The sequence below is a fragment of the Girardinichthys multiradiatus genome, chromosome 2 (genome assembly GCF_021462225.1).
Source record: "Girardinichthys multiradiatus isolate DD_20200921_A chromosome 2, DD_fGirMul_XY1, whole genome shotgun sequence".
NCBI classification, from domain to species: Eukaryota; Metazoa; Chordata; class Actinopteri; order Cyprinodontiformes; family Goodeidae; genus Girardinichthys; species Girardinichthys multiradiatus.
Window position 1 is genome coordinate 51,268,288 of NC_061795.1, and position 12,964 is coordinate 51,281,251.

At 40.1% G+C, this 12,964-nt stretch overlaps 1 protein-coding gene across 1 annotated transcript in view; it reads right to left on the reverse strand.

Annotated features, from left to right (window-relative positions):
• Nucleotides 1–12,009, reverse strand: part of LOC124884049 — a 49,202-nt gene extending 37,193 nt beyond the window's left edge. Inside the window, 11 exon segments of the mRNA XM_047391644.1 lie at nucleotides 3,003–3,063; nucleotides 3,156–3,262; nucleotides 6,646–6,739; nucleotides 6,848–6,872; nucleotides 7,826–7,937; nucleotides 8,023–8,042; nucleotides 8,424–8,529; nucleotides 8,615–8,660; nucleotides 8,753–8,774; nucleotides 10,612–10,693; nucleotides 11,905–12,009. Of these exon segments, the coding sequence (XP_047247600.1) occupies nucleotides 3,003–3,063; nucleotides 3,156–3,262; nucleotides 6,646–6,739; nucleotides 6,848–6,872; nucleotides 7,826–7,937; nucleotides 8,023–8,042; nucleotides 8,424–8,529; nucleotides 8,615–8,660; nucleotides 8,753–8,774; nucleotides 10,612–10,692 (674 nt within the window). The 5' untranslated portion in view covers nucleotide 10,693; nucleotides 11,905–12,009.
• Between the last annotated feature and the right edge of the window lie 955 nt (nucleotides 12,010–12,964).

Sequence of the window (12,964 nt, forward strand, 5' to 3'; positions counted from 1 at the left end):
GAGCAGGGCTGGTTCACCAAGTAGGTTGGAGGGGTAACGTGACTCAGGGTAACATCTACCTTCCTTTCTGAAACCAAAAACCCAGGGTATGCACATACTTACCCCTGAACTTAGAGAGTTTTCACTAACCCGACTTTCTGAAACAGGTTCTAGCTGTAATGGACCGCACACCTTCCAGAAAGGTCCACTTTTGTCTCAGAAAATTTTCCCAGAGGTCTTGGAGATCATCAAGATGTTTTGGTTAAAGTGAGGTGGGCCTTTGTGTTCTTCTAGGTCAGCAGTGGTTCTGGCCTTGGAACTCTCCCATGGAGGTCATCTCTGCCCAGTCTTCTTACTGTGGAATCATGAACTTAATTTAGGCAGTGAGGCCTGCAGAGATTTAGATGTTGTTCTGAGTTCTTCTCTGACCTCCTGGATGAATCGTTGATGAGCTCTTGGAGTAATGTTGGAAGGCCATTATCTCCTGGGCAGGTTCTTCACCTTTTCATGTTATCTCCATCTGTGGATGATGTTTCTCTCTGAGTTTCGCTGGAGCCCTATAGCTTTAGAAGTGGTTTTGTAACCCTCTCAACACTCCTGAAACTAACATTAGTCGAATAATCTGAAACATTTAAGTGTGACGAGAAAACATGTCGAGGGTAAATACTTTCTCACAGTACTGTAAATATAATACGTTACAAGCCCAAACACAAAGGTCGGAACAAGGTGTAAAAATCCTGAAATATGTCATTTAAACACTCCTTTTCATTCAGAGCAAACATCCTCCGTAGAGAAACCTATAAAGTATATTAAAACTGAAAAAGACACAGAGTTGAAATTTCTCTGTTATTGTCTAATTCTGTGTTACAGATATAGATTATGATGCATTGTTTCTATAGAGGCAGATCTGTGAGCAGCCACTTAATGAATAGAAATGTAAATGTGAATTTAAACATGTCCTCACAACCCCAGTTCCAATGAAGTTAGAACAATGAACAAAACAGACAACAGAATATAATGATTTGCTAATCCTGTTCAACCTTTATGCAACTGAATCCACCACAAAGACAAGATATTTAATGTTCAGACTGACAAACTTTATAGTTTTATTACAAATATTCACTCATGTCAAATTTGATGCTTGCATCACGTTCCAGTGAAACTGGACCGGGTCATGTTGACCACTGTGTTTCATCAACTTTACTTCTAACACTCAATAAACGGTTGGGAACTGAGGACTAATTTTTGAAGCTTTGTAGCTAGAACTATGTCCCATTGATGCTTGATGAACAACTTCAGTTGCTCCGTGTCTCCGTTGTCGTAGTCTGATCTTCATAATGAGCCACACATTTTTGATGAGAGACAGGTCTGGACAGCAGGCGGGCCAGTCTAGGACCAGAACTCTGTTAAAATGTGTGCAGAATGTGGCTTGGTATTCTCTTGCTGAAATAAGGACAAACGTCCCAGAAGAAGACGTTGCTTGGAAGGCAGCAGATGTTGCTCCAGGTGGACCTCTTAGTATTAATGGTGCCTTCATAGATGTGCCCGTTATCCATGATGCCATGGGCACTAACACACCCCCATACCATCACAGATGCTGGCTTTTGAAGTTCGCGCTGATAACAACCCCAATAGTCCTTTTACTCTTTGGCCCAGAGGACACGACGTCCATGATATCCAAAAACAATCTGAAACGTGGACTCAGATGAGTTCAGGTCCAGAGAAGACGGCACCGTTCTGGGTGTTGATGTGTGTCTTTGTCTTTGCATGGTAAGAGTTTTAACTTGTAGATGTAGAGATGAACTATGTTACCTGACAATGGTGCTGAAGTGTTCCTGAGACCACATGGTGATATCTGGTACTGAATGATGTCGGTTTTTAATGCCGTGCCTCGTTTGGGGTCAGAGGTCACAGGCATTCAGGGATGCTTTTCCTCCTTGCTGCAGAGATTTCCCCAGATTCTCTGAATCCTTTGATGATATTATGGTCTTTAGATGATGAAATTCCTAAATTCCTTGTAATTGTACGTTGAGAATGTTCTTAAATTGTTGGACTATTTGCTCACACAGTTGTTCACAAGGTGGTGAACCTCGCCCCACCCTCACTTGTGAACACCTGAGTCTTTCAGGGATGCTCCTTTTATACCCAATCATGACCCTCACCTGTTTCCAGTTAACCTGTTCACCTCTGGAATGATCCAAACAGCATTCCTCAACTTTCCCAGTCTGTTGTTGCCCCTGTTCCAACTTTGTTGGCATCAAGCATCAAATTCAACATGAGTGAGTATTTGCAAAAAAACAATAAAGTTTATCAGTTTGAACAATAAATATCTTGTCTTTGTAGTTAGTTCAGATGCCTATAGGTTGTACTGGATTTGCAGATCATTATTTTCTGTTTTTATTTACGTTTTACACAGCGTTCCAACTCATTGGAACTGGGGTTGTGGATTTTGTTCTGAAGGACAGAGCAGAGAAATGGACCTGCTCAGTATTTTCCGGCCCTTGTCGTTCTTTGCATGGTTTACATTAGTCCCCGCATAAACGCGCCTTATTAAAGAAACAGCTCCCTTCTACAGTTTACCACTATGTTCTGCAGAAACCTGTGAGCTTGATAAAAATCTGGTTGGTTGGAGCAGGTGAAGATCTAAAACATGCAGGACAATGTGAGGATCAGGATTTCCTTAAAGCATGATATAAAGGCTGTTTTTGTTCTGGTTTACTTCTTTTTCTGCTCATGCATTGTTTAAATTGACCTCTGCCCTTTTTCAACTGGTCTTTGGTTTTGACTTCAGCATACCTTCAGTAGTTCATATGTCAGCAGTTCTAACACCTCACTGCTTGCAAATAGTGTTAAAAATGTTGGTTCTGTTTAAAGTTACGACTGAAATAAAGGTTCATGTCACTCTGCTGTATGTATTCCATATGACCCTGCTCTAAGTCACCTGACTCAGAAGATCTCAGTTACATCACAAAGGAGGCCCTGGAAACTAATTAATTATTTCTCAAATACTGAAGAAGACCTACCCTGAGGCTGTGCTTTCAGTATCCAGTGAGATTCTACTGAGAGATTCAGGTGGAGACAGAACTGCAGCCGAGGAAAAGATAAAATGACACTGCATCAAAACAAAGTCAGAAATTGTCCTTAGTGCAAATGAAGTGCTGGTGGAATTGGTGTACCTTTGTCTAAAGAAGAGCGTGAGGCTTTTGGTGGAGGTTCTGTTGGTACGCCACCAGAGGGCAGAATCACAGGCTGGGGGATTATCTGCTTTATCCAGTTCACCACTCTGCAGTAAAGAAGAGAGGTTTGGCAGAACACTTATTTCAATGACCTGATGTGTGTAGAGTTATTGAGTCAGGTCAGCCATAAAAACATTTGGGCGGTGGTTCTGAACTTGTCAGGTGTTTGTACCCACTGGTTGGGAGCTGCCTTAGGGTTTGAGCTGTATAATGTCAGCTGATGTCAAGAGTGGCCCAAGATCATCTGGGGCCCAGAGCACAGACTGATTCTATGACCCTCTTCCAGTTAATCCCCCCAGCCACCAAAGCATAACTTCACAGCCCCTAGTTTTATAGTTAAAGTAAACTTACGTAAGTAAACTTTTTTTCTACAGCGCTTTTCACAGACACAGAGTCCCAAAGGGTTCCCAGTGATCAAAACATTCAATACAAAACATTTAAAATGGAACAGTACAAAGTGGCAACATTGGGTCAGTTAAGACTGGAATGCTTGTCTAAACAAACAGGAACTTTTTGAACACATCGACTGAGTCCAGAGAGTGCAGCTCGAGAGAAAGTTCATTCCAGAGTCTAGGAGCAGTAGCTTTAAAAGAATGGTCACCTTTGTTTTAAAGAAGGTTCATGGAACCATTAACAGGTTCTGTCCAGATGACCTCAAACTTTGAGTCTAGCTGTAGGGCTTCATTAGGTCACAAATGTAGGCAGGAGCCTGTCCATGTAGGGCTTGAAAAGTTAGCACTAAAATTTTTAACTGAACACGGTACACAATAGGGAGCCAATGGAGAGATTTTAACACAGGTGTGATGTGAGCCTTGCTGTTGGTTCTGAGTTTTGAACTAACTGCAGACGAGCCAGCTCTTTCTTGTTAAGACAAGAAAAGAGACTTGCAATAGTCCAACCGCGATGATACAAATGCATGAGTTATCATCTCAAGCTCATCTCTGGACACCATGGATCTTAACATGGCGATGTTACGCAGATGAAAGAAGCAGTTCTTAACCAGCTGCCTAGTATGGTGATACAGTGACATGGCCTCATCAAAGATTAACCCCAAGAATCCTCAGTTTGCTTTTAGTTGAGAGACTTCGATCACATAGGTGCTGTTTAATGGAAGGGATATCACTATCGGGGCTATGATAAGAGTCTCAGTTTTCTCTGAGTTCAGTTGTAGACTATTATTGCCTAACCACTCACACACCTTGAATGAACAGTACAACTGGAGGTCATTTGCAAATAAATGATATGAGACCTCACTGAACTATTGGATTATCTGACCAAGAGAAAAAACATATAACAAAAACAGGAGGGATCAGAGAACAGAACCCTGTGGCATCCCATACAGTATTTTGCCACACACTAGTAAACCAACAACTTAACTGAGCAGATCAGAGTATGAGTTATGTTTGAGCTTCACATAAGTTACTTTACATCATTTATTCATCATTAATATCATAAAGATCATTAAGATAATAACATTTCTATACAGACTCAGTAGAGTCAGGCGCCAGGTTGATCATGTTTGCTTACAAACAATCACAAAAAATGTATCAAAATAATTTCAAATGTTGAATTTTAAATAGTAAAGATTTTCACTTCTTTTAATTTGATATTGAAATGCTTTAAAAGTACACACATAATAAACACAACCACACAGTTTTGACAAGCAGACCTGGGGGCCCCCTACTGGCCCAGAGTGCAATTAGCGGTAGATTGGCGCCGACTGTAACACTGAACAACAAACCCAGTATGCTTGTACAGTACAGACCAAACGTTTGGACACATCTTCTCATTCAAAGAGTTTTCTTTATTTTCATGACTATGAATATTGTAGCTTCACACTGAAGGCATCAAAACTATGAATTAACACATGTGGAATTATATACTGAACAAAAAAGTGTGAAACAACTGAAAATATGTCTTATATTCTAGGTTCTTCAAAGTAGCCACCTTTTGCTTTAATTACTGCTCCGCACACTCTTGGTATTCTGTTGATGAGCTTCAAGAGGTAGTCACCTGAAATGGTTTTCCAACAGTCTTGAAGGAGTTCCCAGAGATGCTTAGCACTTGTTGGCCCTTTTACCTTCACTCTATGGTCCAGCTCACCCCAAACCATCTCGATTGAGTTCAGGTCCGGTGACTGTGGAGGCCAGGTCATCTGGCGCAGCACCCCATCACTCTCCTTCTTGGTCAAATAGCCCTTACACAGCCTGGAGGTGTGTTTGGGGTCATTGTCCTGTTGAAAAATAAATGATGGTCCAACTAAACACAAACTGGAAGGAATAGCATGCTGCTGCAAGATGCTGTGGTAGCCATGCTGGTTCAGTATGTCTTCAATATTGAATAAATCCCCAACAGTGTCACCAACAAAGCACCCCCACATCATCACACCTCCTCCTCCATGCTTCACGGTGGGAACCAGGCATGTAGAGTCCATCCGTTCATCTCTTCTGCGCCGCACAAAGACACGGTGGTTGGAACCAAAGATCTCAAACTTGGACTCATCAGACCAAAACACAGATTTCCACTGGTCTAATGTCCATTCCTTGTGTTCTTTAGCCCAAACAAGTCTCTTCTGCTTGTTGCCTGTCCTCAGCAGTGGTTTCCTAGCAGCTATTTTACCATGAAGGCCTGATTCACACAGTCTCCTCTTAACAGTTGTTCTAGAGATGTGTCTGCTACTAGAACTCTGTGTGGCATTGACCTGTTCTCTAATCTGAGCTGCTGTTAACCTGCCATTTCTGAGGCTGGTGACTCGGATGAACTTATCATCTGCAGCAGAGGTGACTCTTGGTCTTCCTTTCCTGAGACGGTCCTCATGTGAGCCAGTTTCTTTGTAGCGCTTGATGGTTTTTGTGACTTCACTTGGGGACACTTTCAAAGTTTTCCCAATTGTTTGGACTGACTGACCTTCATTTCTTAAAGTAATGATGGCCACTCGTTTTTCTTTACTTAGCTGCTTTTTTCTTGCCATAATACAAATTCTAACAGTCTATTCAGTAAGACTATCAGCTGTGTACTGTATCTACCTCCTGCACAACACAACTGATGGTCCCAACCCCATTTATAAGGCTTGAAATCCCACTTATTAAACCTGACAGGACACACCTGTGAAGTGAAAACCATTTCAGGTGACTACCTCTTGAAGCTCATCAACAGAATACCAAGAGTGTGTGGAGCAGTAATCAAAGCAAAAGGTGACTACTTTGAAGAACCTAGAATATAAGACATATTTTCAGTTGTTTCACACTTTTTTATTCAGTATATAATTCCACATGATTTAATTCATAGTTTTGATGCCTTCAGTGTGAAGCTACAATATTCATAGTCATGAAAATAAAGAAAACTCTTTGAATGAGAAGGTGTCCAAACCTTTGGTCTGTACTGTATGATGAGGTGTAAAAAGTGCTGCGTTGAAGGTGATTATACCTACTTAGGAGGAAACTGAGGGGTCAAACTCTCCACTTCCGACCCTTCCTCCTCTGACACTACCTCCACCACAGGGACGTGTGGAAGCGGATCATAGTCTGTATTTTAAACAAATGCCACATGTCCAGTTAGAACAATAAATCAGTCATCGCTACTCATGAGAAGATATCTGCTTAATTCAAAGAGTTCTGGTTTAAAAAGCATACCTGGCATTGTTGCCACATCAAACACCTGCAATCAAATCAAGCATTCAAATAGAAAAAACGCATGTTAGAAACCTTTCCTTATACTTTCTTGTATTGTTTTGGTCCAAATTTGTTACCCTTTATAAAAAACAACTCAAGCTGAGCTAAATATATTTGATTTTTTATCTTGTCTTTAAAAAGTGAATTCTCCAACTGCGAGGCATGCCCCCTATAGGTGACCTGGTGTCTTGACAGGGGGAGCTGAAACCATCCTAATATTTTTTATTTCTTGTGAGCAACAGAGTCTCTTAGTGAGAACCTGCCAGCTGAGCTCCTCCAGGGTGACCCAGACATGGCTGCAGACCCTGGAGGAGCTCAGCTGCTCAGGAGCTCAGACTGTTTCCTCAGGTAAGTAGGTGTTTTATCAGAGTAATAATGATGGCATGTTGCTGTGCATGGCAGTGTGTAAATGTTGTGAACCCATTAGGAGATAAGGACAGAAATAAAGAAGCAGGGTGAACATGAACATGGCTACGTTGCTGTAAGCAGATAGATGTTTTCCTGTCAGACAGATGAAAGCATAAGGCTTAAAATAAAGGTAATTAACCCGACCCAAACTGTTTTTCCGAGATCGTCTCCGCTGTCTTAAGAAAATGCAGATTTTGTGAATCTTAAACTTAATTTTTTTAAATATCAATTCATCCAGTTCTCAGTTTCTACTAATTTAAGCTCTCCTGCAGTTAACCTTTCAGAGACAAGATCTAATTCTCACAGACCTGTTTTAAACGGGTCTGTGATTGGGGAAAATATTTAGCATGAATGGACTGACCAGGTTGGAAGCCTGGTTTGTAAGGCAGTGACCAGAATACGTTCCAACTGTAAAGTCCTTTATAACTCTGAACATGATCTTCTCACACACCTGTGGGACAGTATTAAGTTGCTTCAGTCAAAAGTCACACATGGACATTAAGTTCTCCTGATTGGAGGAGGAGCTCTCACCTCAGTATGCTCCTCATTAGTGTTCTTGGTCTCGGTCGCCTCTTTGTATTTTTCATCGGGCTGAGGCAGAACCTTGGTCAGACCCTGAGTGACCCAACTGATTACCCCCGTCCTGACAGAGAAACAGCTGTAAATTTCACATTTCATTCACATATTGTATTAAATATAATCTGATAAGTTGTTCGTTGCTACTGTACCTATCTCCATCCTCTCCTGACTGGGGTGCAGAAAAAAAACAAAAGTAAATGACGTCATAAACTTTAAATATCTCTGGGCGTCACAATAAAATGTAGCCACAGGTTATTAGCAGATGTTATCTTTGCTCAAATTACACACATCTAAATGGCTTTAAATATAAAGAATTGATACAGGAGTCCTTTTGGAGGATAAATTATTCCACCATTTAGAACTTTAATTTAATGTGTATCATCTGATCGGATCAGAACCTTTCCTCCATGTACCATGTATGATTAAATGTGACTCCAAACTTCCAACTGTTTTCTATCTGGTAGAGATCCCTAACCTTTACTGAATACTCCTCAGAAACGCCACCTGCCTGATGTATCAAACAAACTTCCTGTTAGTTCTGGTTACTGACCCTGAAATCTGAGTTGGACCCCTTGAGCACAGGGGAACCAGGAGGTTGTGGCAGGGCGCTGACGAATCCATTAGACAGCCATCCAATCACTCCACTGTTGGTCTGACTGTAGATGTTACACACAGGTCAGAATTTTCAAATGCATCATCATGGATACATATGAAGTACATCCTGGTGCAGAAATACTTCACCCATCCTCTGAAGCTTCCTCTGTGTTTTTCACAAACGCATTCTGAACTGGAAAGCATCAAATAATGTAAATGTGGTTCTGCATCAAGGAATTATTTAGATTAATAGCAAATGTAAAATAAGCTGCCAAAGATCCTCACCTTCTTTGTTTCTTACGGGCTCCTCAATAATAGAAGAGAAAGAGGGAGAAATATTAAAAGAAACAAACTGAAATGATATTACAGTATGTTTTACTTCCAAGATCCAGTTTCTAATATCCTAAACTTCCGTGTGGTCTTTAGCCAAAAGTTTTTCCTTCGACTTGAGATGCTTTTTCACTCATTTTCAGTCCAGCACCAAACAGCAGACTACTGGTTAATGTTAAATTCTTACCAAGAGTCACAAAGAAACGATTTGTTCTCCTGTCTTTAGTTAGATTTATAAAACACATTAACTTTAACTCAGTCCCATTTTCTGTCACCTACAGTCAGGAGTTCATGATAATATTCATACAGATTCACCCACCCCCTCCGGCATAGATGGACTCCTGAATGTTATCATGATCTGGAAGTTTGTCGTAATGCTTTCGGTCTGGATCAGTGTCCCTTATATAAATAATCTTATTATTTCAAACTTCTAAAATAATCCCTAATTAGTGAACTTTAAATAGTGTTATTCTCAGAAATGGGAAACCCTGAATATGAAACAGCTCCAGACCAGAGATCATTGTATCAGGAGGAGTGAATGCTACAAGTCACTGACTGGATACAATCTGCTGGGTTTCCTTAGATAGAAAAACTTTTTATCCAATTTGAATAAATAACTGAATCTGACTGAACTGTTCAATGGTTACGATTAATTAGAATGAATGAACCTGACTTGTGAAGAACCTTGAGACGACATGTGTTGTGAATTGGAGCTATATAAATAAAACTGAATTGAATTGAATTATTTTAAATGTACAATGTGTAGTATGTAGTATATAGCATAAAGTATAATTCAATTGAATTGAAATATGTTTTATCTACCAGAATACTTGCTCATATTTTCAGGCCTCACCCTGAGTCCAAACTGTGGAAAAAATATTTCTAGAATAAATTTTTCCTATTCGATAACATGGCAAATCTTTATCAAAAGTCCTCTTTTGATTGGTTGATCCGGCCCTCTTAATGACTCAGAAGCTCAGTTCTGACACAGGCATAGAAAACAGAAAAACAGAACCAGGGGAAAGCTAGATCCAAGCGGGTCAGACCGAGGACTGACAACAAATGTGGTTCTGATAAATGTTTTTGTTTGCTGGGTTTGTCTAAAATTTTGTGTGAATTTCCAGCAAAGTTTTGCTTGGTTGTTGCTGACTGTCCTTCCAGCTGAAAGAGGAGCTGAGGAGAGAGAACCACAGAGCAGAAACGCCAGTGGTTCAGAGAAATAAACCGGCCATCTGACCCTCAGTAGGCACCATCTTTCCCAGTTCTATGTTTGAGATTCTGGTGCTGGAAGCTGGCGGATCAGGAGGTGGTAGATAATAATCAATTTAATTTCTTATGAATAAAAAATGCTTCCTTGTAGCATTAGAATAAAACCAGGGACATATTTCTGTTCCTAGTTGTTTGTTTTCTTGTTCCTTTCTTACTTATTTAAATACTTATGATCTAAAAATTTGTGTAACTAAATGCATTCTTGAAATTTTTTTATTAGTTTGTGTTGTTTTTTTTATTGTCCCTGATTGAAGTGTTCTGATAATGTTCCTTAATCTGAGAAATCAGAGTCTGTGACGTTTGTTCAGTGGCTTAGGCTGATTTGATTCCTGTACGTACATCAGCATAGTTTAACGTCGCTTAGCAAATGATGCCGACATAAGGAGCAGTCCAAAAACAAATGAGAAACAAAGTCCAGAATCTTGAAAAACTAACAACCTAAATCGTTTCAAACAGTCTGGCTGCTTGGAAGCGAAGGAAAAATGAACAAGGGTTGGTTTAAAGGTTTTGCACAGCACTGTAAATAATTCCAGCAGTAGTCTTACAGCAGCAGTGGTCCTGGAAGCTTCAACTGGCCCCGGAGCTTCAGCAGGTTGAGGAACCACTTTCGCCACCCAGTTAAACATCCTGCTTAACAAATACACAGTCAGCCTCAACATGTAATACTGATCATAGTACTGATAATACTACTGATTATAATACTGACAAATACTTTCTAGTATCCTCATTAAAGCAGACCCTTCATAGTACCAAAGCAGACACATCTGCACCCTGAACTACTTCAAGAAGATGACTTCAATGTTTCTCAGAGTCAATTTAAACTCTTGGTGCCATAAAATTCAACTCAGAGAAGAGATGAAAGCCACAGACAGCAACAGTTACCGGCCATCAGAATGTAGAGAAGTAAGCTTGTTCAGTAGCAGAGCTCCATAAGCTGCTTTACCACGAAGCTCCACAGGTGGGAGATGATCCAACCAGTTTAAATCAGAGACAGAAAGTGGTGACCATCATATAGGAGGAGGAGGTAGCTTTAACCAACCCTGCACACTGACTGCACATAGCTCACCACCCACAGCAACACTGAGTCTGTCTCAAATATCCAAGGGATATTCAGTATTTAAAGTTAATTAGAATCAGTTGAAGCCTTGAACCATTTCACAGACAAAGATCTACAGCCGGAGCAGAGAGAACATCTATGAACACAGCTAAAAGCAGCAAGAGCCACAGAGACATTTCAACTAAAAGATGAAAGTTTTTAGCTAAAAGATTTTTAACAGCTGTTCATTTCTGCAGATATAAATCTCTCTGCCTCTCTGTTTTGAGCCCCCTTCTAACTCCAAGCAGAAGCTGAATAAATAAAGTAAGTTTCTTTTCTTCATTTCAGAGATTTTCTACAAATCTCGAAACATTTTTCAGTTTTTTGGTTCTTGAGGTAGATCAGAGATCAGAGGGGGTCAAATCTAAAATCAGAGATGTTGGATTAAATAGTGCATCTTTGTCCTGCAGCCAGGCTCCAGTTATTGTTACTTCTTAGGCCTGAATCCGTTTTAAAATGGTCATGGCCTTGTCAAACCTGGTCCAAACCAAAGCTGTGATCGTTTGTTTTCAAAGCCTTAGCAGAAACCCTTCGAGCTAAATGGTATGCATTATATCATCAGATCAATTCTGCAAATCATGACTTGGTTAAGTTCTGTATTTTCTATACTAACTGTCTGACACTACTTTACTAACGTCTTTGCACCAAGCAATCAGAAACTGACCTCTGATCAGCTCCTTGGATTAAAGCTTTATCTCTAGAATCCTCCATCATTTTTTTTTGCACTAACTAGCTTTCTTACCTGTGAATCTATGGGTGGTTGTGCATGCCAATGGTGTGGAGACCCAGAGTGCTGCACAGCCGGCACAGATCTGCTGGGATTTCCTCAGCGGCTGCCTGCAGGTAGTTAACAGGATTACCCTGCAGCACCTGAAGGTCAGGCCGCCTTGCTGAGCTGTGAGCACAGATTAATGTCAGAGAACCAACATTCAGGAAGTTAAAAGGCCTTTTATTGTCTAACTACAATCAAAGCATCTTCAGACGAAAAGTTATGTCTAAATTAATCTTAGATGACCTCTGGGGTAATCTTCATGAACAGTTTTAAGACCCATTCAACTTGTGAAACTTCATGTATTATCAAATTACAGCCAGCAGGAGACTAATAAGATGATCTATGAAAGAGATAGGCTGCACTGGAATTAATTTAGAGGTGTCAGAGTAAAAGGGGCCAAATACAAATTGTTTTTTAAAATTAAAAAAGAAAATTCTGAATTATTTTCTGTTCACTTTACAGTTCAGCACTAATACTGCATTAACCTCAATGACATACCTTTAAATACATGTAGTGTTCATAATATGACAAAATGACAAGTGCTGGAGGTGTGAATACTTTTGCAAGGTAGTGTTATTAACTGCTTGTCTTAAATGTATTAATATAAAATGCCATTTTGATAAGGATACTATTTCTAATGTCAGATTTATTTTATGTAAAGTGTTGCATTGCAGAGCTAAGTAACACAGGACTGAACATCAGTTATTATGACAGTCACAATAATCCCTGATTTACAAGAAAGAACATTTTTAACAGAAAGAAAATATATTATGTTTGAATTTCTATTAAACATCCAAAGAAATTTAAATATTAATGTTTTAGTAAACTTGGTAATTTTTGGTAATTATCAGTAAATTATCTAAAGCAGCTGGGGCTCTTTGTTGATTGGTCCATCCATCGTCTATACCTGACAATGGATGGGAGTGGGGTGGGGGGGGGCTGGTGCCTATCTCCAGCAGTCATTGGGCTGGGGGGGGGTCCACCCTGGACAGGTTTCCAGTCCATCAGAGGACAACCTACCAGGCACACA